General features: G+C 36.5%; 1 protein-coding gene across 19 annotated transcripts in view; it reads left to right on the forward strand.

The window, feature by feature from the left end:
• NFIB (nuclear factor I B) overlaps positions 1 to 26,297 on the forward strand; it is a 463,288-nt gene that overhangs the window by 353,360 nt on the left and 83,631 nt on the right. For 17 of the 19 annotated variants that reach the window (XM_055294226.2, XM_055294227.2, XM_055294231.2 and 14 more), the window contains exon 3: positions 5,266 to 5,319. The exons of 1 other annotated variant lie outside the window; for it this stretch is intronic. In XM_055294226.2, coding sequence (XP_055150201.1) covers positions 5,266 to 5,319 — 54 coding nt within the window. Of the gene's footprint in view, positions 1 to 4,378; positions 4,393 to 5,265; positions 5,320 to 26,297 lie in introns of those variants that run through there. One more of the 19 variants, XM_055294246.2, reaches the window with a different exon arrangement.

Here is a 26,297-nt window from a genome sequence, read left to right on the forward strand (position 1 = left end):
AAAATTTGACAATTTTGATGATTTATTTACCTCAGATAGTTGCAGTGTATCTACTCCAGAAAGTTAGTGCTCAGTAAGAAATACTTTACAGGCTATTATTTATTTATTGTCATATATATTTAACACACATCTTACAGAGCTTCCACCAGATTGTCCATAAAACATTAGAATTTCCTCTGCTTAATGGAGACAATCCAAACTAAATTTGATTTATAGAACTGGCCTCTCTTTAAAACATCAATTAGTGTATGGAGTTCAGTGATACTAATAATTACTTCCAACTTAGATATAGAAAATAGCTAAAGGTTTAAAAAAAAGATTCTGAAAAAGATTTTGAATGTATTGGTGAATGGTGGGAAGGGTGAGGGAAGTTAGGGGAAGGTAAGTTTCCCAGAAACATTTAAACTACTGAAAAATCATTTGGCTTTGCATTATTTTAGGATTGCATCATAATGATTCAAGAAGTATTGTGTCTGAATAGGCTGTCCATATAAAGAACATAAGTTTTAATAGTTGCTGTGTAACTTTGGACAAGTCGTTTGATCACTTATGTGTCTTAGGATCTTCCATAAAATTGGGTCATAGGAAAAACTGCTCACTCCTTAGGTAAAGCTTAGACATTAGAAGAGCCACGAGCGATTGACTGCTTTTTAAAAAAGGAGTGGATGAAAGGATTGAAAAGTTGGTAAGGGTCCTGCATGAATGTGAACCTTTTCTTGTTCCTGGAGAATCTTTAACCTGGAGAAGAAGGAACTGATTGAGTTTAAAATATAGTAATTTAGAAATAACTTTATTACTTTTTTTTTTAGAAGAATAAACATATGTTTAACCCACACTTAAAGAATGAGGAACATGAAACTTTTATAAGGATGTAATACAAAATTTATTTCAGTTCAACATTATGCCCAGTCAAGTCAGAAAGAGACAACACAGAAATGTAGAAAATAGAGAATGAGATCAAGGAAGATAAAATGAGAGGTGGAAGGGAATGAGGGAGGACTGGTTTTGGTTGGCTGCCTTCAAAAACTCCTCTCTTTTTCTCTACTGCATCAAAATCTTTCCAGACACTAAACTGGGTGTGGTGGCTCACACATGTAATCCTAGCACTTTGGGAGGCCGAGGTGGGCGGCTCACTTCAGGCCAGGAGTTCAAGACCAGCCTGACCAACATGGTGAAACCCCATCTCTACCAAAAAATGCAAAAACTAGCTGGGTGTGGTGGTGTGTGCCTGTAGTCCTAGCTACTCGAGAGGCTGAAGCACAAGAATCGCTTGAACCCAGGAGGTGGAGGCTTCAGTGAGCTGAGATAGTGCTACTGCACTCTAGCCTGGGTGACAGAGCAAGACTCTGTCTCAAAAAAAAAAAAAAAATTTTTTTTTCCAGACACCAGACCCAGATGCTGGGCAGCTCACAACTCTTAGCAGCCTTGTTCCTCAAAGACTTCAGCCTTCTGGAAGGTAATTTTCATCAACTGGCTGGTATCTACTGCCTTTTGAGCATGACAGCTGCTAAGAGACTTGAAGAGCAGTGGGCTCCTCCCTTTTGGGGAGTGAGGGGTGAAAGCATTTACACAGGATTTCTCAGATGGGCACACACTTCATGCTCAGTCAACCCACCAGTCATTTTTAGATGCGTGTGTTGGGATGGACAGAACTGAGTTATGTCCCTTTTCTCCCTTTCTTCCTAAAAGTCAGTTATGATTAAGCATAGAGCCACATTAAAAATGATTAATTTTTTTCATTTTAGTATGTTTAAACCATTAAATATATTAATCATTTTTAATGTGGCTCTATGCTTAATATTAATATCTTTTATTTACTGATAATGTAGACTGTGTCTGACCCAATGCTTTTGGTGCTTCATATGATAGACTCTTGCAATGATTTTACAAGGTAGATAATATTTTTTTTTTTTTTTTTTTTTTTTGAGACGGAGTCTTGCTCTGTCTCCCAGGCGGGAGTGCAATGGCGCCATCTCGGCTCACTGCAAGCTCCGCCTCCCGGGTTCATGCCATTCTCCTGCCTCAGCCTCCCGAGTAGCTGGGACTACAGGCACCCGCCAACACGTCCGGCTAATTTTTTGTATTTTTAGTAGAGATGGGGTTTCACTGTGTTAGCCAGGATGGTCTTGATCTCCTGACCTCGTGATCTGCCCGCCTCGGCCTCCCAAAGTGCTGGGATTACAGGCTTGAGCCACCACGCCCGGCCCAAGGTAGATAATATTATTGCAGTTTTCAAGATCCAGACACCAAGACTCTTAAGAGTAAGTAATTTTGTACAAGATCATGCCACTAGTGAGGGACAGAGCCAGGCTTCACTGTAACATATTAAGTACACACACACACACACACAGACACACACACACACGGAGAGAGAGAGAGAGAGGGAGGTTGAGCAAAGTGATGGAAGTGGTTAAATAAAACCTTTGGGTATAGAGTAATTTGACCTAGGTGGTGAATTGGAAGGGGTTTAGATGTGGTCTGAATAATTCCTTCTCTGAAGTCAACCACAATAACAGTTCATTTTTGGTTTCTCTGCCAACCACGACTCCCTGATTACTTCCTTTTCCAGCAGTTGGAATTAAGTGACCGATATGAGGTGACATAAGAGTTAAGAGTAGATTACAGTGTTAGAATTTACAGTCTGAAAAGTAAATGCTCTATCATTTGTTCACTGAGAGGGCCCTCTCCTATGTTTCTGAGACACAGTATACACTGTTTTATTTCATGAGAAGGCACGGGCTTTGGCGTATGAAGAAAAGTCTGTCATTGTGTGCCAGTAAACACCAGATCATTTTAGAAAGTGGAATTGTTACAAAAAGCAAATGTGTGCCTCAAATTTAGGGTCTACTTCAGCTTTCCCTCAAATACTTGTGGTTTTTTTAGTAAGTATATTTTTTCAATTGAATAAGTTGGTCTACAGTTGTTGGAAATGAGAAGAAAAAGTAATTTACAGCAGAAAAGAATAGAGTTTCCCAAGTGGGATGTTGTGGTAACAGGGGATGCCATTGTTCTAGCTGGATAGTTTCTTACGAATGGAAGAGACTTTTCATTCTTTTCTCTGCTGGACCCAAATTTTAGCAACAGATGATGGAAAAGAGTTTTGTGGCACCATTTTGAAGTTGCTGTAACTAAACATGCTAAGGCTCATGAAGAGTCTACAACTCCTGAAATAAGGCGACTGCTGCAACAATTGACAACTTTAACTATCTCAGGTGTCATCACAAGCTTGGCATTAGCCAACTTGAGGGGTGCATGTCTAGACCTTCATAAGAGTGAGATAGCTTCGGAGGGAAAGTAAAACATAGGGAGGCTCTGGTCAGTGGGTGTATTATACATAAGTAGGAATTCCTAAAAAATGTTAGAATCGCTTGAGAAATTAAACTGGAATGTAATATCAATGCTGAGAGACATTTGTCAGAGGAACTCAAGGGAAAAATAGCTGATGCTATAGCAAAAAGTTATGATTTATCATTTTTATGTAGCTATCATACTCCAGGCCTGGAAAGTGGCCCATATTGTTCCATTTTTTTTTAAAGGAATGTAGAACGAAGAAGATAGATCTCCTAATTTATAAGTCACTGAATCTTGCCTTGATTTCAGAAAAAGTAGTAAGAGGACTTCATGGGAGATGAGAGAGATTTTCAGAGAGTTCTCAGCTCTCTGTCTTCAGGAGACCTGAGCCAGATGAAGAATGGTCATTTCTAGTTTATTTACTTTCATTTTGAAAAATCAGGAAACAACTGGAGGAAAATGTGGGAATCACTAAATATGCTTGCTAAGATTTCATGAAATCTGTTCTAAAATAAAACCGAAAAAACAAGGAAATGGGATGAAGGGGTAAAATTCTGATCTCGGCATTACATCTAAGCTAACAGGCATGAGGCAAAGGGCAGAAATAAATAACCAGGTTTCATATGAGAAGAAACTAACAGGATGTTCTTGCATTTAATAGTAGGAGCAGCAATTTCAGTATGTTAATCACTTACCTGGAAGGACAGAATAACCCCGATGAAAAAAACCAGCATATGATTTTCCTGCTTAACCGAATCACTTTCTTGGCTCAAGTATAATGGCAAGGTTTGGGGGAAGAGACTTGTCAGTATATGGCAGTACATGACAGAGCCGTCATTTGTGCCCCACCTATCAAATTTTGTTGAAATTCATTATCAAGTTCAAAATTGCCTTTTCTAGGCAAGCAAAGAGGCTGCTGGAGCTGAGCCATCCATTCCTCCGGCGTTTACTGCAAGCCTAGTGCATTCACAGCCATGAACTGAGGAAGACACAAAAGAAGTAGACAGAATCTCTGCCTCTGCTTAGGAGTATGCAATTTAGTTGGGGAGACAAAACTTAAATGCTAGAACCAATAAAAGAAGATTACAAAGCAACTTGCAAGTAAGTGTATAATAATATGGGGCAAATGACACAGATAAATGCAGAGGGGACGAGGGAAGAGGAGTGAGCAAAACACAACAGTGTCAGATCAGTCCGAAAAGGCATGTTGCCTAACAGTTGTATGTCTTCCACGTTTCTTTCTGTAGCATCAATGAGGAATAATATGGGGTAGGAAATTCAGATATACGACATTGATCTCTTCCTCCTTACCTGCGAAGTCTGGCCATCTGTCATGGATGGAAATTAAATTGATCCAACCATTTGCTCTCCACAAAGCCATGTTGGTTTCTACCTAGTAATTTATGCTTTCCTTGGTGTTTGCAAATCGATTGCTATTATGGGATGTAGATAAATCTGGGCCTGGATCCAGTAGGTTGGGGGATTATTGGAATGGGTGTGTGTACTTGTGTGTGAAATCCTGGAAAAGCGGACTCTCATTTCTATGTATTTTACTCATTGAATAAAAACATACTTTCAGGCTTTTAAATGCATGTTTAATTACACTCAGATTGCATTTTTAAGAGAATATATCTGCTTTATTTCATATTGCTACTGACAGGCCTCAATATTTGCCTAACCTTCAAACCATCTCCAGTGGCTTTGTAGCCAGATCTTTTGTTTCAAAAAAACCTTGCTCTAGCCCCAGAAAATTGTAGATCAATACTTGTGTTTTTCTTTTGACAGAAATATGTATATGCATTCATGTAGTTTGATGAGTAAAATGTTTCTATCAAAAGGCTTGGGAAAGTATATTTTATTTAAGCACTCAACTTCATTTTTATACCTTAAAAATTTTTTTTCGAGTCCTTTGAGGATTGTGAAATTCTTTCAAAACAAATTAAAAAGAAAACATTTTCTGTGATTTCTTTACAGATTCTGGACAATCAGGAAGTCCAAGCCACAATGATCCTGCCAAGAATCCTCCAGGTAAATATGTGTTCCAGGACGTTTGCAATCTGACATTGTTGGAGAACAAAGGTACCACTGTATAGATAAACACCCCATAATTGGTCAGCTGCCTATTTTGTTCTGGCAGGCAGGTATGATTGGGACAAGATGTGATTGTGCTTAGGCCCTTTGCAGTGGCAAATACTTTTATATTGGCGTCATCAGTATCTACCTAATCACCAATGTTTTAATTTTTGTTGGTGTTTCTTTGAAAATAAATACGCATATATTTTAGTTGTGTTATCTTTTAGGTGCTAAAATAATTGCTGTTTGAAAAGCCAATGAGCCTTTTAATCTTTCTTTTAAAACTCATAAGAAAATGTAAAAATTTCCATACTGTAATTATAGTTTATCAACTCTCATTACTTTAAAAGGGGGTTGGGGGTGGGAGTGGTTGGTTATGTTTTCACGGAAGGATTTTTGCAAGACTTTTTATTCCATAAAGTTTTTATTGGATCTCCAGAATCAGGAAATAATGAAAGCAGGATTTTTTTTTTTTCTTTAGCATAAGGTATCCCAAATACCCTCTTTGTTTTCAGAGGTTGTTCCAGATCTGAAAATGGGCTTTTATAACTTGGCTGTCTTCATATAGCTCTGAACATACAGCATTTTGGTTTTGATTTAGGAGCAGTGTTTTTTCTCATGAGATAAAACTAGCACAAGCAGTTTTTCATTATTAAAAGAATGTGAATTATATTGGTGACTTTAGTAAAAGAGTGCTCTAAGAATAAACTAACAAAAACAAAACCAAACACAAAAACCCTGAACCAGCTACCCATGCCCCCCACCTCCCCAAACAATCTCATCTGTCTTTTCGCTGAAAATAAACCAGAAAGTTTATATGAAGTAATAAGAAAAGTTTCCTCAGGTAGACTTAGTTTTTAGGTCCTCCATCGTTTGATCTTCCTTGAAGTCGTGCTTAGCTAATATGAGGCTGAAATACCCAAAATTGCAAGAAAGTTTATCAGAGCAATTTTGTCTTAAAATGATTTTAGAAAGATACAGCAAGTAGATATACAAGTAAAAATGCAAAATCAAAACAGACTGTATTTTTCTGAGTCCTGTCTGTTTTTTTATTTTAGAAAAATTATCTTTTTCCAAATATTTATCAATTCTGTATTGTACAAAATCATATTGTTGACAAAGGTAGTATACACTTCAAAGATAAAAAGTTCTAATTAAACACAGGTTTAAAAATGTCTGCTAAGTTGATTTTTCATTTTCTTCATAAATCATTTAAATATTACTGTACATTGAGAGCAAAACATTAAAAACAGAATAATTTAAAATATAATTCCCAGTTAAATTTATTTTATTTTGTTTGTGTGAATGGAGGATTGATATTATTTTAGTTATCTTTCCAAAAAGGCTACTTAGAATATAATAAATTTTGTCAAAAGTTTTCTGAAGTTCAGAATATTTCATTAACTTATAAGGTCTTTTAACTTTACAAAGATTTTTTTCTTTTTAATTAACTGATATTTTCCCTGTGTTGCATGATAGACAAAATGAATTTTATCCAAACATTTTTTAAAAGTCTCCTTACTCCTCTTACAAAGAATGAGATAGGAGTAGAGGGGAACCTTTGGTAGAAAAAGAGTTGATAGCTATTATAAGTCAGACTAAACAACGGGTATGTTTTCTGCATTTGAATGAAAGCTTGATTTGAAACTAATAAAGCAGTTATTCTTTGAAGTGCATTTCTGAACATGTACAGAAGGAATTATACTCACCTAAAACTGTTCTCTACTTGAGCTGAATAAATAATCCTTGAATAGTTATGTAACGTCATTCGATTTTTCAATATTTGTCAAGAAGCTTGGTTGAAATTTCGTTTTTGCTACATTCGATGTAGCATCTCTTTATTTCTCTGTTTGCATATAACACGGCAAACAAAAACAACCAAGGTAGAACACCTCTGATTTTTTTCCGTTTTAAATTTTCCTTGGAACTCAAACCTTTTTGAGACTGTATCCTGAAACTGGGATGCTACAGACAAATACATTTTATGATTAGTTGAAAATTGTATATATGTAAATCGTACATAGATTCTATTTTTTTTAGAGCCAGAATGTAATATAAAATACATATTATACCCAACTTAAATGGAATATAATTAGAATTTTATTTAATTATCCAGAATGTAAAATATTGATTTTAATATGCCTTGTGTATTATAATACCATGAACTCAACCATAAGACTTATTAAGGAATTCTATTTTGGACTTAACGATAGAGATTATTAAAGAATTTTTTATGAGCTTAAGAGTTTGTTTTGTAATACTTTGAAATAAATTAAACCTAGAATATAAAATGTTTTCTAATTTTAAATGTGAACAACTAGAACTTATTAAGTTTTTTGTTTTATAGTCAATTGGAGTAAATTATACTTTCTATTAAAAGCTTCTTTTTTAAGTGTAAGCATATTTGGTATTTTAGGACATAATTTATCTTTAGGAAGCTCTTTTTATCTCTGTATTCTGGCCTCGGCCACAATATGAAATCTCCAAAATTGAGATGCCCTATCTTGAGAAGGCATGATCCATGTATGAGAATATTCAATCTACCACCACAAGCAATGAAACAATCAAATCACTTTGTTGCTTGAATTGTTATACCAAATACAAGCTAAGCTTTTGAAAAAGATCACCTTGAATACCAACACTTTCTTATCACTGGTAGTTTTCCACTGGGAGATGTGCAACCCATGGAAATTGCTACCGTCTATTCCTGTGTTTATTCCCCAACAGCTTGGGAAGAGATGGCAAAAATTCAAGCCTTTTTGGAGATACAGGCTCTTTGAAATCTGTTCCCCACTGTTGACTTGAAGGTGGAATCCCATCCGATCATCCTATAAGTGCAGATGCATATGCCTACCCACAAACTTAACACCTCCTCTGGCTTGGCTTTTCTCCAGCATCAGACTTGACTTTGAGACTACTTTCTTACTGACTTAGAACTTCTGAAGGGTGACCCTAAAGCTCTTCAAACTATAGTATGGACATCTACAGATAGGCCTTTAGTTCTTACCTTGAGTTTCTGTGTTGGAATTAGTATTTAAGCACAAGCAACAAAGGCAACACATTTTTGGAAGAAGGACTATTTGATATTATTTTATAAAATATTTAAGTAATTTTTTGTCATTTGTTATTTTATAGAGCTTTTAAGTAGCCTTTATGATATTTCTTTAAACTATTTGTGACTTAATATTTTGTTTGCATTCTTTGTTACGTGGCAGGGATGGGCACCATAATCTTTGCGGAGTGAAGGTGCTCTACAACTCAGATAGCACCCAAGGACATGGCATTGCAATTTTGGCTGAGAAGCGCTAAGCACTTCATTTTTCTAGGGATACACATTTGCCTTGTTTATGATAGAGTCAGAAGTTATATATTTATATTCACTTCTTCTTCTTCTTCTTCTTTTTTTTTTTTTTTTTAACAAGTGAATCCCTCCTGAGCAATAGAACTGAAAATGTCCTCTCTTGGCTATAGCAAGCAACTCTTGTGGACCAAATGAGGGTAAACCATTAATTTTGGGACTTAGACATGGATCTCTTTTTACCTTTAATAATTAAAAACTCCACTGCTACTTTTAGGAAATGTGTGATTGATTGGATTGTAATCTTTGGAAATTAGCTTTGACTTGCTTTATTATTTTGTATGTCTACATTCTTTGGACTATGATCTTTAAGATTTCCCAATCTCAATCACTTGCCTAATGCTAGAATGGGTAAAATCCAAGGAAAACATAGCAATCTAGAATTCAGATTTTTGCTTCTAAGTCAATTCCAAACTAATGTCTTATTTTGGAGTTCAGGAAGGCTGTAGTTTTGTGGGGAATTCTATGCTGGTAATATGACAAAGACATGTTAAATCCTAGGGCAGTTTTTGCAAATTTTATGATCTAAACTTTTGGGGCCTTTCTAGTATCATTAAGCAGAACTTTCTTACCTGGAATAACATGGACTTAACATGCTACTTTCCTTTTTGTAGGTTTTATAGGTGCTTGTGCTATTTTGTGTGTTGACTTATGCGTGCAGTGTGGCAACACCTCTGGGAACCAGTAGGATTATATATTGGGTGTACCTCAAGTAAGCCACCTTAGATCCTCTCTGGAGCAAGGATGACACTAAATAAATAATTGAGTAAATCAAAGAAGGATTATCTATTAACGATAGCTATGTGCTTATCTTGCACTTAAGAAATTCTTTAAGTCGCTGGCTGGGTGCGGTGGCTCACGCCTGTAATCCTACCACTTTGGGAGGCCGAGGTGAGTGGATCCTGAGGTCAGGAGATCGACACCACCCTGGCTAACACGGTAAAACCCTGTCTCTACTAAAAATACAAAAAAATTAGCCAGGTGTGGTGGCGGGCGCCTGTAGTGTCAGCTGCTGGGGAGTCTGAGGCAGGAGAATGGCGTGAACCAGGGAGGCGGAGCTTGCAGTGAGCCGAGATCGCGCTACTGCACTCCAGCCTGGACGACAGAGCGAGACTCCATCTCAAAAAAAAAAAAAAAAAAAAAAAAAAAGAACTTCTTTAAGTCATAAAAATTTTGAGATAGCTCTCTCTCCAATGTTATTTTATAGATACTGAAATCAAAGCCAACAGAAGGTTGTCATAAAACTAATAGAAACGAACCAAGTAATTATTAGGAAAACTAGTTCAAAATCTGCAGTATTCATTGTCATCTGTTCATCTGTTGAGATCACTAGAGCCAGTATTTGCTTGAGTTTTCAAATCTTAGAATTTAGGACACACTTAGTACTTTTTAATCTGTACATAAAGGCAGATAAATTCGCATAGGTCCTTGAGGACCTCATACCACGTTTTATCTTGGAATATGGTGTTCAAAGTCAAAGTCAAAGAAAAGAGAAATTTACTCTGGCTTTTTCAGTCATCATTCCCTTTTTTTTTTTTTTTTTTTTGAGATGGAGTCTCACTCTGTCGCCCAGGCTGGAGTGCAGTGGTGCGATCTCGGCTCACTGCAACCTCTGCCTCCTGGGTTCAAGCGATTCTCCTGCCTCAGTCTCCTGAGTAGCTGGGATTACAGGCGCCTGCCACCGTGCCTGGCTAATTTTTTCTATTTTTAGTGGAGATGGGGTTTCACCATGTTGGCCAGTCTGGTCTCGAACTCCTGACCTCATGATCCACCCGCCTCGGCCTCCCAAAGTGCTGGGATTACAGGCATGAGCCACCACACCCGGCCTCATTCACTTCTTAATAAATTCATGTCTATTCCTTCTCATGTCCTCATTTATTGTGTCCGTTAGGATCAAGATGTTTTTAATGAGGAAAAATGCACTATTTCATGACACTTAAAAGGTGATTTTAAACGTTGGCACTAGACAATGTGCATTCGACTATAAATAGACTCTCTTTTCATAAAAATATTTGGAGAAAGATGCTGAAAGGACTGGTTAATGGCAGGTAAGACTTGACATCGTAGGTAAAGCCTTTAAGTAGTTTGAGAATGAGGTCTGTATGGGTCATTGCTAAAATCAAAGGACTTTTTTTTTTTTTAAATGTATTTTGTTTTAAAACATTTTTCTTCTTTATCCTCTAACTTGTTTAGAGACATCACATTCAATAAAGTTCTTAAATGTTCAAATTTAGAATAGGATTCAGAGTAAAGGAAGAGAGGATGAGGGAAGTGTTTCTTTCACAAATTAGTCTTAAAAAGCCAGAAGAACGCATAGCCCTCAGCTACATAATTTTACAGGGTACATTATGGGAACTTGTATACAGCCCACTCATGAAAGGTTGAGCTGCATAGCAGTTGGCACCATGCCCAGCCTCCACAGTGCTTCTAGACTAATTATTTGTAATACTTAATATGAAAGAGGAAAAAAAAGGGGACAATTTAGGAATATCTTATAAGGTCCTGAGAGAAGGAGATTTTTCCATGTCTCCCCAGTCACCTACTCTATCAGATAACAAATAATATTAATTGCTTAATGATTGCTGAGTTAACAATTAAATACTACATCTGAGTCAACTCATCATTAGAAGCAGAGACAGCCATTTGCCCTTGTGTAAAATACACACCATTTTATACCAAGAACCATAACCAATTCAGAAAGAGCTGTCTAAAAGTAGATTTTTCAGCCAACAGATATTTATTGAGCATCTATTGTATGCATCACACTCGGCTAGATACTGGAGAAGGTAAAAATGTGAGTTACACGTGAACCTTGCTTTTCCCAAATGTTTTTGTTCGTAAAATATACAAAATAATATATACATAATTATAATATATGAAATATATATTACATATGTATTTATATTTAAGATAAAGACTAAATATTAATGTTACAACGCAGGTGTTGTAGGAGTTCAAAGTTGTGAAATACCGTTTCCCACCATTGTAGGTGGCATGGTGGAGTGAAAAGAGCATGAACTTTGGAATTAAAATTTTCCCTTGAAGGATTGTAAGGGTCATCAGGAGAATGAGCAAGTCAGCCAACTGCTCTGTGCAGTCAATTATGTTCATGCCAGTTGTGAGGATCCCATAGGGGAGCACACCTGACAGATAGCAGGTGCTTGATAAAAGTGAGGGGTTTCTTCATTCTACTTTCTCTTCCAGCTAGTTTGATCAAGAAGGCTTCCTGCAGAAAGTATCATTTGATATGGAATCAAATAGAAATGTGTTAAATTGTAATCCCAGCACTTTGGGAAGCTGAGGCAGGTGGATCACAAGGTCAGGAGTTTGAGACCAGCCTGGCCAACATAGTGAAACCCCGTCTCTACTAAAAATACAAAAATTAGCTGGGTATGGTGGCATTTGCCTGTAGTCCCAGCTACTTGGGAGGCTGAGGCAGGAGAATCGCTTGAACCCGGGAGGCAGAGGTTGCAGTGGGCCGAGACCGTGTCATTGTACTCCAGCCTGGGTGACAGAGTGAGACTCCATCTCAAAAAAAAAAAAAAAATTTTGAATTTTTATACTGCTCTTCTCTAAAGGCTTAAGATGACATACCCGAGTTACAGAAAATGCATAAGAATAGAATGTTAGAGATTTTATAAAGGAGGCAAAAGAAACAGATGCTTTCAAGTCTCATGGTGAAATAGAATTGTAATTTTTAGAAAGCAAATGTTGTTGTAAGCCTACTGGCATAAAAGGAAAGGTGGAGTGACTTTTATTACATAAATCTCAGTATTGACATGAGAAAGGGTACAAATGTATCTTTAGAGATTACTTTTTTCCTGCCAAGAATTTATCTTGTAGAAGCTTGTATTAACATTGTATAAATTTTTTTTTCCTCCTTTCCCTGGTGTTTCTACTTTATGAAGCCATCAACTTTCTGTGTCTATTGAAACTTCTGTCTGCCCTTTACTTGTCCTAGCCCTCTTATTCTGATTTCACTGATTCCTACCTACCAACTTATTTTAAAACATACATCTTTTATTCCTCATTCGGACAAACCCCTTTAACCAAGTGTCTCATCTCTCTCTTCTTCTTCGTAATATGACATGAAGGATGTCAAAGTCTCATCTTCATTTCCCCTGAAATTCCATCTTGATTTCTCCTCAGCTTCTGTCCCCACTGAAATATTCTCATTAAATCCATGACCAGTGGTTTCTTTCCGTTCTGTTCTTGCTTCCATATTCCTATTTATTTGATTTAGTTGGCCATGCTCTGTTTAAAACTTTGCCCGTGCCTCTGAAAACAGGACCTCTCCTGGTAATCCAGGAACCTTCCTGTGTTTAAAAATTGCATATGGTAATTTCTTCTGTCTTCTTAATCAGATTTTTGTGTTTAATTCTCTGTGTTTTCAGTACCTTGCGATTTTTAAAGTGTATTTACTTTTTCTCCTAGATGTATACCTTTGAAATAGCTCTCTCTCCTAATGATTTAGACCTACGTGCCCAACTACTTTTCGGACATGTTTCCCTAGATGTTTCATGGTTAACTCAAATTTAACATTTCCAAAATTAAATTTATTTTATTTTCCCAGACTTGGGTTTTTTGTTTTCTTTGTTTTTGCTTTTTCCCTTTTTAAGATATCCTGGAGTCACCAGAATCCTCTCCAGACACCCTTGGTTAGAGTTGCTCATGATTTCTTTCCCAGGAACCCTTTTTCTTCCTTATCCTCCACATATTCATTCATATTCTACTTTGAAAGGTCTCTTGAATTTACTTTCACCTCTCAGTTACCATTACCCTTATTTGACCTCTGAACACCATTTCTTGCCTGAAATTGAGGAAAAACCTTTAAAAAATGTGACTGCTGGCCGGGCGCAGTGGCTCACGCCTGTAATCCCAGCGCTTTGGGAGGCCGAGGCGGGCGGATCACGAGGTCAGGAGATCGAGACCATCTTGGCTAACACGGTGAAACCCCGTCTCTACTAAAAATACAACAAATTAGCCAGGCACGGTGGCGGGCGCCTGTAGTCCCAGCTACTCGGGAGGCTGAGGCAGGAGAATGGCGTGAACCCGGGAGGCGGAGCTTGCAGTGAGCCGAGATCGCGCCACTGCAGTCCAGCCTGGGCGACAGAGCGAGACTCCGTCTCAAAAAAAAAAAAAAAAAAAAAAATGACTGCCTATTGGGCAAGAGATGTGGGCACACAGGTTTATATTTAAAGGAGCAATCATAGTGGAGTCAGAGATGTCTACCCCTTCCCAGGGAATATAAGATGCATGGAACAGTTTGGATATAAAGGATGAACGAGAGGTTGTAGGGTGGATATAGTCCTAGCCGAGGAAAGAGCATTTCACATGGAAGAAGGGGAAAGGAAGGGAACTTGGTGTCTGATGTTGAGCAGCATTTAAAGCCATGACATAGAATATAGGTTCATAAGTAGTGAGTCATCAGGGGTTTTTCAGCAAGTCAGATTTGTGTTTCATGACTTGTGTCAGAGAAAGAAAGAATGGGGAGAAGAGTCAATTTCAACACAGTACTCTCCTTTCACACAATGCTGTCAGAGAAAGGACTCGTTCATGGGCTATGGGCTACAGTTAGTTCAAACTTTCCTTAACTTTACAATGGTATTTTAAGGTCTCGTGTTAACCTGAAATGGTGTCATAAGGTAACATAGAATCCAAATAACATTTTAATATATTGATGTAGTCACTTAATTAATACTGTACCTAGTTCCAGAAAATGTCCAAGAGGGCTTGCACATAAATAGGTTGTAATTTGCTAAATTTTAAAGGCTATTGCTATAACCTATATTTTTCTTAGTTGAATGTCTAGGTTCCCCTTAAGGGGGGAGGGTCAGAATCCTCATGTGAAAAGAGGTCTGAGTCATAAATTCCTCTAGGTGAGGTTGTGATGGTACCTGCTGCTCTGGGCAGTATTGTAGTGATTGCTTTTACCCAAGTATCTCATGTAACTCCCCCCCTCACCGAGTTGGGGTCTTGCCCTGTTGCCCAGGCTGGAGTGCAGTGGCATAGTCATGGCTCATTGCAGCCTGCCTCTTGGGTTCAAACAATCTTCCCACCTCAAGCCTCTCAAGTAGCTGGGACAACAGGCATGTGCCACCATGCCCAGCTAATTTTTAATTATTTTGTAGAGACAGAGCCTTGCTATGTTGCCTAGGCTGGTCCCCAGCTCCTGGGCTGAAGTGATCCTCCCACCTCAGCCTCCCAAAGTGTTGGGATTATAGGCATAAGCCACCATGCCTGGCCTCATGTTCCTTTTACAGTGGCCTCCTGCATCTAAAGTTTCCTCTCAATTTAAATTCCTGCCCTCTCCATATTTACAAGATCTGTTTTTGCCACATACAGCTACAATTTAATAATGCAAAGCATTTTATTTCTCACAGATGGAAAGCTGGGATTGTTTTGTATCACAAATATAGTGGACTTGCTCTAGGCTTGTTAAAATCACTGAACTTTGCAGAAGTTAAGCTCGCTGGACTAAACTGTCCAGGCACTAAGGCAACTCCCACTTGTATATTTAACCACAATGTTTAAAAAGAGAGTACAATTCTATAGTAATATATTGCAAACAGAATAAAATATTAAGTAGATATGTATCTAATTACCCGAGTTTTAATCTTTTTCTACCTTATAGGATTAAAGGATGTGATTTAAAGATGTTAGACAGATCTCCTACTAAAGTCTCAGTTTTTCTTTCCTTCTCTGTGACTATGAAAGCGTACTAGGTAACGAATAATTTAAGCAAGTACTTTTGTGTGTTAATTTGACTGTTGTTTGTTTGAGACGGAGTCTTGCTCTGTTGCCCAGGTTGGAGTGCAGTGACATGATCTCAGCTCACTGCAACTTTTGCCTCCCAGGTTCAAGCAATTCTCCTGCCTCAACCTCTTGAGTAGCTGGGACTACAGGCATGGGCCATGTCCGGCTAATTTTTTTATTTTTAGGAGATATGGGGTTTCGCCATGTTGGCCAGGCTGGTCTTGAGCTCCTGACTTCATGTGATCCGCCCACCCTGGCCTCCTCAAGTGCTGGGATTACAGGCATGAACCACCACACCCAGCTGACTCTTATTAGCTTTTGCTTGATAATGTCATTGATCATGGAAGAACTTAAGAAACAATGGTCAGGTTTTGGTTTTCAAAGTTGTTACAAATCTTTTTGGGGTCTTTTGACTTACATTCTGCTCTTTAGGGACCTTGACATCTTTCATTTTATTTTATATGATAAAACTAGGACCAAACTCCTGTTTTTGCTGAGATATTTTAATTCCTGATTCCACTAGACATATCTTCCCCTTGCGCAGTGCTCTATACCTTGCACATATCTATGTTCCCGTAGTATTCAGCAGGAAGAAGACAGGAAAACCACTTGACTTTCAGATTTGATCTTATTAAAATCATCACTTCCACTTGTTAATGTCATGAAACAAACAGTGACATGATGAATGGTAAGATGCTGGCTGCATTGTGTATTTTGCAGTAATATTTGTATTTCAATGCAATGGAGGATTTTTCATTTTAAAATTTGGTATTTTGGACTGCTATCATTTTCTGAATTGAAGTACTTTCTAAGCAGAGCAGTATCTTCTAAATAAGTAAGAGAGAACTAGAAGATGGCCATGTCTGTTGGGACATGGTAAAGTATTCTGCTATTTTATGCTTACCATGTCCAAATTGATACCCAGAAATAGCCCACATGAATACTGTTACCTTATATAATGTTGATAGGTGAAGAAGGGAGTACCTGTGAGCTTTTGGGAGAAAGAATATAGAAAGAACAGAGGAATGAGTACAAAGGTTCAGGCCGCTGATGAGAGGGGCAAAATGTTTTAAAAAGAAGATAATTGATGCTGAATCTTAATAACTCTTTAAAAACATTTACACTTTGCCTCTTTAACTAGCTCACCTAGATCATTTTAATCATTTCCTAATCTCTGTAGCGATATTTTGCCTCATGTCTTAATCCCTCTGATATATCCATTACAGGTCTGTGGTGATGTGCAAATCTGATTATTTCATTCACCTCCTTGTATGCTTCCAAGGTCTCCACTCTAGCCTAAGCCTAGCTGGTTAGCATGACATACAGTATGACCCTTCGTGGTTTGTCCGTTGCACACATGGACCATGCCTTTAGCGTTAGCCATGTGCTGCTGCTTTGTGTCTTTGCTCATGTTGTTTCTCTGCCTAGAATGCTCGTACTCCCTTGTCACCTCCTCAGTGAGACTTCTTCAGAGCCTCTCTGCAGTGCTGTTTTACAATACTAGCATTTAGTGTACTATTTTATCTCTATTTTCACATCTACTCCCCGTAATGAATTCTGAGCCCCTTTGGGTGAGTATTGCGTTCTTCTTTTTTGTATACCTATCATCCAAGGCAATGCCTACCTATAGACAATGTCCAAGATTTATGAAGCAGAGGCTTAGACCAATAATAGGCTAAATAAATAACCTGTTCTTGGAGTGTGTGGGATCATTCCCATACTCAGAACCTGACCTAGGCCTAGAAAAAGCAGGTACTTCTGCAGAGATACTTACAGTGATCCTCTTATGCCCTGTAGGTAGACCACATCCTAGACATGATTATTTGGAAGATTTTTCTGAACTCCTCATCTTATGTAGCATACTGATGATGAATTTTGTAGAGTGATATCTGACTGAGAATTGTAGCACTCCGATATAATTGCTGATTCAGAATACTAATCTCAGGTGGACAGAGTTTCTCTTCTCCCAGTTTGACAAATTGTAGAGAAGTCCTGGTTGCTGCTTTTGTGCTTTTGTTTACTAGGGAATATGCTACAGTGTTCTTAGAGTTCACTTGACCATGAATGAGGAACCTGGTAAGATAACTTTCTAGAAGCTGCAAAAAAAATACCTGATTATTGTAATTCATACCTTCAAAAATGTTCCTGATTGCACTGAATGTTTCTGATTCACTTGTGATTCTTTTTGTGCTGTGGAAATAGCACTTTTTGAAAATTTGGAAACCACTCTTTAGAGGTCACTTGCTAACTTTATTGAGGTATAATAGCATACAGTAAGTTACATATATATAGTGTACAGTTAGATGAGTTTTGACATATGTGTTTGTTTGTTTTGTTTTGTTGAGACAGCATCTCACTCTGTTGCCCAGTCTGGAGTGCAGTGGTGTGATCTTGGCTCACTGCAACCCCTGCCTCCCAGGTTCAAGCAATTCTCGTGCCTCAGCCTCCTGAGCAGCTGGCACTACAGGCACGTACCACCATGCTAGGTATTTTTAGTAGACACAGGGTTTTGCCATGTTGCCCAGGCTGGTCTCAAACTCCTGGACTCAAGTGATCCACCTGCCTCGGCCTCGTAGAGTGCTGGGATTACAGGCATGAGCCACCACACCCAGCCAGTTTTGACGTATGCATATACTTAGGAAATCAGTACCACACTCAAGGATGATGACGTTTCCTCTAATCCCAAAGGTTTCCTCTGACTACTTTGGAAGTCATTCTTTCCTCTACCCTTATCTTCAGATGACTTATTGATCTGTTTTCTGTCTCTTCCAATTAGTTTACATTACTGAATATGTTAAAAAGGGGAAAAAAAGCCACACACACACACACACACACAACAATATGCCCTTGGTGAGAAAATATGGAGGAACAAGGGAAATGGGATATGATCAAGAACCACAAGGACATATCTTTGAAAATAAAGAACTAGAAAAAAATTCCAGAGAAAACAATTTGTTTACTCGGAAGACTTATATGAAAAGTGAACCTACAAAAGAATAGCTTCAATAAATACGGTATTCTGTGAGATGAGGAAGAATATCAAGAAAAACTAAATTGCTTTCATAGCGTTAAAATTGCGTCGGAGGAGTAAGAAACAGCACTGATACTGTGGAAATAAGCATTGATATAGACGACAACCCCAAGATACTTATTCCAGAAGCAGAGGAAACACAGAGGTTAAGATGATGAGAAAAGGGTTGATGATGGGAGAATAGAAAATTCAAGGTTTATTTAGGTGTTCATTGTGGAGAAATCAGAGAATGTAGGATCAAAGACAAATAGAGAAAAATTTGATGAGCTAAAAATTATCTATGTGGATCAAAAGGACTAATGCTATTCCAGCCACATAATGAGAGGCTTGTATCTAAATATATCCTGTTGAAATTTTTACATTTCATGGATGAAGAAAATTTTGAAATGTCCTGGATGAAAAACAAGTTACTTCTATATTTCCTTTTATCGACATTAAATAACAGGAGACAGTGGGAGAATACTTGAAATTGTGATGAAAAAAAACATTTTTTTTCGCTCAAGGAGTTTCACCTTCAGTCAAAGGCAATGGAAATATATTCTTTATTACTCATGGTATCAAAAAATAGAGTTCTTCATTTTAGTTGTAAAAATTTTACTTGAAAACCTATTCTGACTGGCAATGTGATGACTCAATAAAAAAATTAAGAACAGGAAAGTATAGCCATAAATATATGAATACAAATATAGATATAGACTAATCATGAGAATAGTAACAATTAAGGTGAGAATTATGACCAAGTAATTGTTATAAATAAGATGACAGACACAAATGTCAATGTAAAAGATTGTTCTTGAATATATGTAAACCAGAATATGGTAACAATCTAGGTCCAAAATTTTAGACTACATTTTTAAATTTTAGTGAAATACGCAAAACATTAAATTTGTCATCTTAACCATTTTTAAGTGTACAATACAGTAGTGTGAAATATATTCACGTTGTTGTGCAACCAACCTCCAGAAACTTTTCATCTTGCAAAACTGAAACTCAATGCCTGTTAAACAACAGCTCCCCATTCCCTACTCTCCCCAGCCCCTGGCAACCACCATGTAACTTTGTTTCTATGAGTTTGACTACCCTAGATATTTCATGTAAGTGGAATTATACTCTATTTGTCTTTCTGTGACTGGCTTTTTTCCAGATTACATTTGTAAGGGCTGCAAAGAGGAGGAGGCTGGGGAGGTTGGGAAAATAGGAATGACAGACTAGTGTTCCCCTTTTAGAATAATATATTGTTGAATTTTGCTGAAGAGTCTGTATTGTTTGCTTTGTCTATTTGTGCTTAGATTTATTGTTAGGTAAGCCTGCCTCTTGGTGTCAAGTACATTTTCAGCATCTTGATATGGTCATATGACTTTTTTCTCTGTGTAATGATAGCTTTTCTCATAGTGAGCTGCACTCATTCATGGAATAAACCCTAATGATAATAGTGTATTGTTCTTTTGATAATATTGCAATATTTAATTTGATATTTTATTTAGGCATCTTGAAGTCACATTTACTTGTGTTCTTGGTCTTTCATTGGTTGGTTCATTGTTTTGTTTCGAAGAGAGAGGCTACAAATTTAGGTATTCAAGTTTTGCTGGCCTCAGAGAGGCTCATAAGAAAGCGTTCTTCTTAAGGAAGCTTGTCTTATTTCCTAAGGCCTGGGAGAGTGTAAATAACATTGGAACCTAAAGACTAGATAAAGGATACATAAAATCCAGCTGTGCACTCACCTGGACCTGGTGCTGTTTTCAAAGGTAGTTCTTTACTCATATTTCTAGTATGTTCTAGGATTGTCAAATTTTTAAGTACACATATGAATCACCTGCAGATCTCATTAAGCTGTGGATTATGATTCTGAGGGTCTGGGGTAGAGCCTATTCTTCACTTCTAATAAGCTCCCCAGTTATGCCAGTGCTAGTGGCTCTGGAACCACATTCTGAATGTGGTGTCATAGTGATTCCCAAACTTTGCTGCACATTTGAATCACTTGGGGGAACTTTTAAAAGGGTTCTCATGTCCAGATCTCACCCCATATCAATTAAATCAGAATAGCTGGGGTTGGAAGCCAAACATAAACTGCTTTGAAGAATCCCAGATGGTTCCAGTGTTCAGCAAATTTGGCAACCACTTCACTAGGGTAATAGGTCCACTCAGGTTTTCCACTTCTTTGCTCAATTTTGGTTACTTTTATTTTACTAATAATTGCCCATTTAAGTTTTCAAAGGTGTAGTCAATAAGTTGTATGTATTATTCTTTCATAATTCTTTTAATGTATTTGATTTCCTTGGTTATGTTTTCTTTTTATATTTGTATGTCATGCACCACATCATGATAGGTCAGTTGAAGACAGATTACATGTGACAGTGGTCCCATAAGATTATGATATTTTTATGGTACCTTTGCTATGTTCAGATATGTTTAGATACACACATACTTACCATTGTCTTAAAATTGCCTACGGTATCAGTACAGTAGTAGGCTATACAGGTTTGTAGCCTAGGAGCTATATGCAATTTCATGCAAATAGCCTAGGTGTGTAGTAGGTTATACCATCTAGGTTTGTGTAAGTACACTCTGTGATGTTCATACAACCATGAAATTGCCTATTAACACATTTCTCAGATTGTGTCCCTGCCATTAAGCCATTCATGACTATACTTGTATATTTTTACTTTCTCTTTTTCCCTTAATCAGGCTTGGAAGTAGTTTTTCTGTCCTGTTGGTCTTTTTAGAGAATCATTTGTTTTATTTATTATTTTAAATATTTCTTTTTTCTATTCTGTTAATTTCAGCTTTTATGTTTCATTTCATCTTTTTAATTTTTGGGGTGTTTGTGATGCTGTTCTTTCTTTTATGGTAAGTAATGGGTTCCTTTCTTCTTTTTCTTTTCATTGCTTTTTAGATAGTTTATAATTTCCCTTTTGATTTTTCTCTTTGGTTCATGGTTTATTTTCTTAATTTCTAGGTAGTTGAGATAATTCAGTCATTTTTTATTATTTACTTTTATTTGCCAAAGATGAGACAGTATGGCCTCAAAAGTCTGTACTTTTAGGGATTTGTTAAAGTTGCCTCTTTGGTCAAGAACATGATTGATTTTTTTAGAAGTTCCATGAACATATCAGTAAAATATAATTTGTATTTGAATGATACGAAGTTAGTCTTTGTCTAATAGTCATATTCAATTCTGAAAAAGATACATTAATAGTAAAAATTCTCACTGTGACTTTATTTTTTATAAAGTTTCTTGTATTTTAATAGATTGTATTCATAATATTTTTTGGTTTGTGTGGGGTTTATGATTTATCTTCTTTATTAATTGTGCCTTTTATCCATTTATAATTATCTTTATTGTAATTCAGCTTAAGTTTTCTCTTAACCGTTGCTAACTGATACTGCTTCCTTTTTGTTTGAATTTGCCTGATTTCTCTATGCCTACCCATTTATTTACAACTTTTTGTTCTTGTTATTATCATTTTGTGTTAGGTGTGTTTCTTGAAAACAGTTGGATTTTGTATTTTTCAACTGACCTAAACTCCCTTTATGGGAAAAATTCAGTCCATATACATTTATTCTAGTGATTTATGTATTTTATTTTATCTCTTCTATTTTACTTCATATTATTATATATTTTTACATCCTATTTTCTTATTTTTGCTGCCTTAATTGCATTCTTATTTATTGTGTTTTCTTTTCTCTTTGCTAATTTGGAAGTTCTACTTTTTCTTTTCCTGCTCTTCAAATGTCTGCCTTACTATTACTTGAAAACAATATGCAATTTTTGCATCTACTCATAGGTAGTATGATTATTACCTATATTTTAGGGAAGAGAAATGTGAGGTGTAGAAGAGTTAGACAGCTTGCCTTAGGTTTACATAGTAAATGGCAATAGTCTTGCCCCAGGGCTGCCTTTTTAGCTAGTATGCTTTAACGCCCTTGGAGAGAGGCATACCTTCCACATCCATTAAAAAGATAAGAGGGCATACATTTAATTTTATTATGCCATAAAAATAAACATAGCCCACTTAGTAAACTATAAAATATCGGTGCTAATAAATTTATAAATCTGAAAAATTGAATTTTTTTGGAAAATATATAATAAAATTATCTCAACATTAGAAAGCAAAAGTAGAATAGTATTCACGATTCAGAGTTATCTAAGAGTCTTCTCTGCAACAGATTCAAGGAAGATGATATTACATCTTCCTTGAAATTGTAAAATGTTGTAAAATGTTTGTAAAATGTTTGAAATTGTAAAATGTTTGTAAGATTTTCCAAACATTCAATGACTTTTTATTAAATAATATTTTGTTTTGTTCCAGAGCATAAAACATATTGGGACAATCATCAAAACCATTTTACGAACCATGTGTATACTCCTGGTATAAAAACTTAACGAATAAAATACAAAAATTTCCATAAAAATTTTCCAACTACCTGTAGAAATATTAGAAGAAACTGAGCCAACCAGTTCAACAGTAAATTTAAGAACTATCTTCCGTGGATAAGCAAAGATAATTAAATCTAAGAATCCAGTAATATATAACACCAATGAATGCTGTTAGAAAAAAACCGGATAGTCTTTACTAATGCCAAAAAAGAATTTGATAATATTCAATAGCCATCCTCATCAGAAAACTTTTAAAAAATCTGAGGAAGCTAGGAATAAGTGAGTACTTTTTCAGATAATGAGAAAAAAAATCAGTGATAAATTCATAGCCAACATTTTCATTATGAAACTGTAGATGCAATCTCATTGATATTAGGAAAAAAATTCCTGCTAACACAATTTCTATTTTATATATTTTTAATGTTTCTGTATTTATGAATGTTCTGATTTTTCAAAGTTTTGTTTTTTAATGTTCTGTTGAAAGAAATATACACATATATCTGAAATGAGTCCATTTTATTAAAATGAAATAAGTGAAAGTTGTAACATTAATGTAATGACCTTTTTTCTCTATCAAGTTGCCACAAATAAAAACAAATCCGTACTAATATGTAATTCTGGCAGCAGGATTGTGAGATGGACATGCTCACAGCTTGCCCTAAGGAGTATAAGTTGGCAAAATAACTTTGTGGAAAGCTGCTTGACAGTTTTTACCAAGAGTTTTAAAAGAGTTTACGTCCTTTGACCCTGTAATTCTAATTCTGGGAACTCCAGCCTAAGGAAATCATGAGAATGGCTGACAGAGATTTGTGTATGAGGATGTTAATTACAGTGCTATTTGTTTGTTATATTTTAAAAATTGGGAAATAACCTAAAATGCCAGACAATGGAATGGTTAATATAAAGTAGATACAACCATGCAATGTATAGTCGTAAAGATCATGCTTTTGAAAAACTTTATCTAAAAGGACAGATACAATGTTAATAGGAAAAAAGCTGGATACAAGTATATTTAAATTTGATACTGATTTTATAAATATATATATATATATATATATATATGCAGGAAAAAGTTTAAAGGACTGGAAGGAAATATTGAAAAAATATAGCACTATCAGGGTGTGTTAAAGTTGGGAAATTTCTGACTCCCTCCAAGATCACATAAATCATCATCATGGGTTTACATTTCATATTGAGAGATACACTTAATTCTAAACTAATATTAGAACGTTAACCTAGGCTATAGGCTGAGATTTAATCTCTGTGAAGAAAATCACTATCTTTGCAATGATTAATATTTTTATTTTATAATCACAGTTTCAAGCTTTAACCATGGATAGTTCAAGTCAGTTGAGAAACTGAAGATAGAGCTATGTCTTGTAACACCACTACCAGAAAATTACCAATGGGTTAGTTGTGGTATCTGAAGTTATATGAAGATTAGCAAAGAGCTAGTATAATCTCTTCTTGTCCCTTTACAAAAAGAATTAGGCCTTCTTTTAAATTCTGTTGAAGAAAGTGAACAATTGCAATCATAGGGCTGGAAAATGCCTGTAAATGTCTTATGTCCACCTGTTTGTTCTCCAAATGAACAATGCCAGAAAACTAACATAGGAAAACATCTATGTAAGAAAGGAGAATCTGAGGGTTGCAATGGCTTTTGAGGTGCTTTTTTCTTTTTTTCTGTTTTTTTTTTTTTTTGAGATTTCCTTCACAAAGCAAGAATTTTTATATCCAGTGGGAGTCTGTATAGCCATTGAGAAACTATCTCTGTAAGATAAAAGTTTCCTCATCTGTAAAATGGCAACACCAATAATATGCCACATTTTATAAGATAATTGTGAATGTGAAGTTAATGCCTGCTTGTGAATGTCAACACAGTTGTTGGGAATTTATTGGTTATGTTACCTTTGCAAAATTTCACATACCTTTTTAAGCCTGTTCCCATTGGATGACAAATCTGTTTATTGAACCAAAAAACAGCTCCTGGAACTATGCAGAATAAATCAAATCCACCATCTACATTAATAATCCTTCAAATACTTGAAGACGGCTTTCATGAATTTAATAACTGCTTTCTGTGGCTTCTTTTTTTTAATTTCAAGAATAGAACACAGTAGACTGTAAAAATGAGCATTATCAGTCTTCCTTTGGATTTTCTATGTAAATGTTGTTTAACATTCAAATGGTACTGATTATAATTTGAGATATTAGCAGTTAGATATGCCATTGTGTCCCTCTGTTATTGTTTGTAAAGGAGGTTAAACAGTATATTAACTTCTGAGTAGTGATTTACTGTTGCTTTTGTCAGAGAAAAATAAAAAAGAAGTAAAATAATATAATTTGATATTGCCTTTGAGACTTTTCAGTTTGGAGAAGTCTTTATTTCCTACTCAATTTTATTTTTTTTTAAAAAGCACACATGTAGCGTAAATACAGCGTCACACAAATGCAGAGTTGTTCTTTTCTTCCTGGATTAAGCTGTTGTGTAATATTGCTCTGTAACCATTAAGCAGCTGCTCTGCCTCAGAGATGCTCATATTTCCTTTGGTAGATGAAGGGAATTTACTATATGAATGTCTCCAAATTGCTTTAAGATCTTTAGCTGTTGTATCAGCTATTTAGATTTACAGTGATCTATGAAATGTGAAAAACATGTTCCTGAAAGGGCCCAGTACCCTGGAGGTTACGGATGGGGTTATGTTAGCAGCAGATAACCTGACATTTTGCTGAGTTTCACCCCCTATCCTACTGCAGGACCCCTGCCCGTTGCAAAATCCCCCCAGTTATTTTGCTACAGCCCTCAAGTATTGTCTTCTGTATGCTAATGAGTAAGCACTAGTAGGTATCCGAGTACTATTTTAAGTATCTGAGTACTATTTCATCCATGATTTCTTTTTCACTCTGCCGTGTCTTGGGTAATGCCTGTCCGTTACAAAGGCTATGCTGCCTGCAGACATGCATGAAGGTGGCAGCCATCGGCTTCAGGTGCTTCTCCCAGGCTACCCCACTTGCCTGATTCTCACCTGTCCCTGTTCCCATAGGTACATGGTTAATAGGCATCACCACTCATCCTCAAGAAACCTTCCTCCACTAAAGTCTCACTGGGCTCCATGCAGGAGTAGAGCCCAATGGGACCTGTGTGGTTTTTTGCGTTTTATCCAGTAGGTTCCAAAGATGTTCTGATATATTTCCAATGCTTTTCATAGTTTCAGTAAACTACCTCTTTCCACTGTTTCTGTAGATTCCAATTTCTTAGAACCTGGGAAATTGGGGGTGGGGAGTGGAGAAACACCCTGCTACATTCTGAATTGTCTTCTTTTTTTCTGTGAATAGCTGCAATAGTCATTGTATTGTCTATGTCTGGCTGCCTGAGTGTCTTCCCACTGGTTGAATTGGCCTTGAGCTGG

The sequence above is a fragment of the Symphalangus syndactylus genome, chromosome 9 (genome assembly GCF_028878055.3).
Source record: "Symphalangus syndactylus isolate Jambi chromosome 9, NHGRI_mSymSyn1-v2.1_pri, whole genome shotgun sequence".
NCBI lineage: Eukaryota > Metazoa > Chordata > Mammalia > Primates > Hylobatidae > Symphalangus > Symphalangus syndactylus.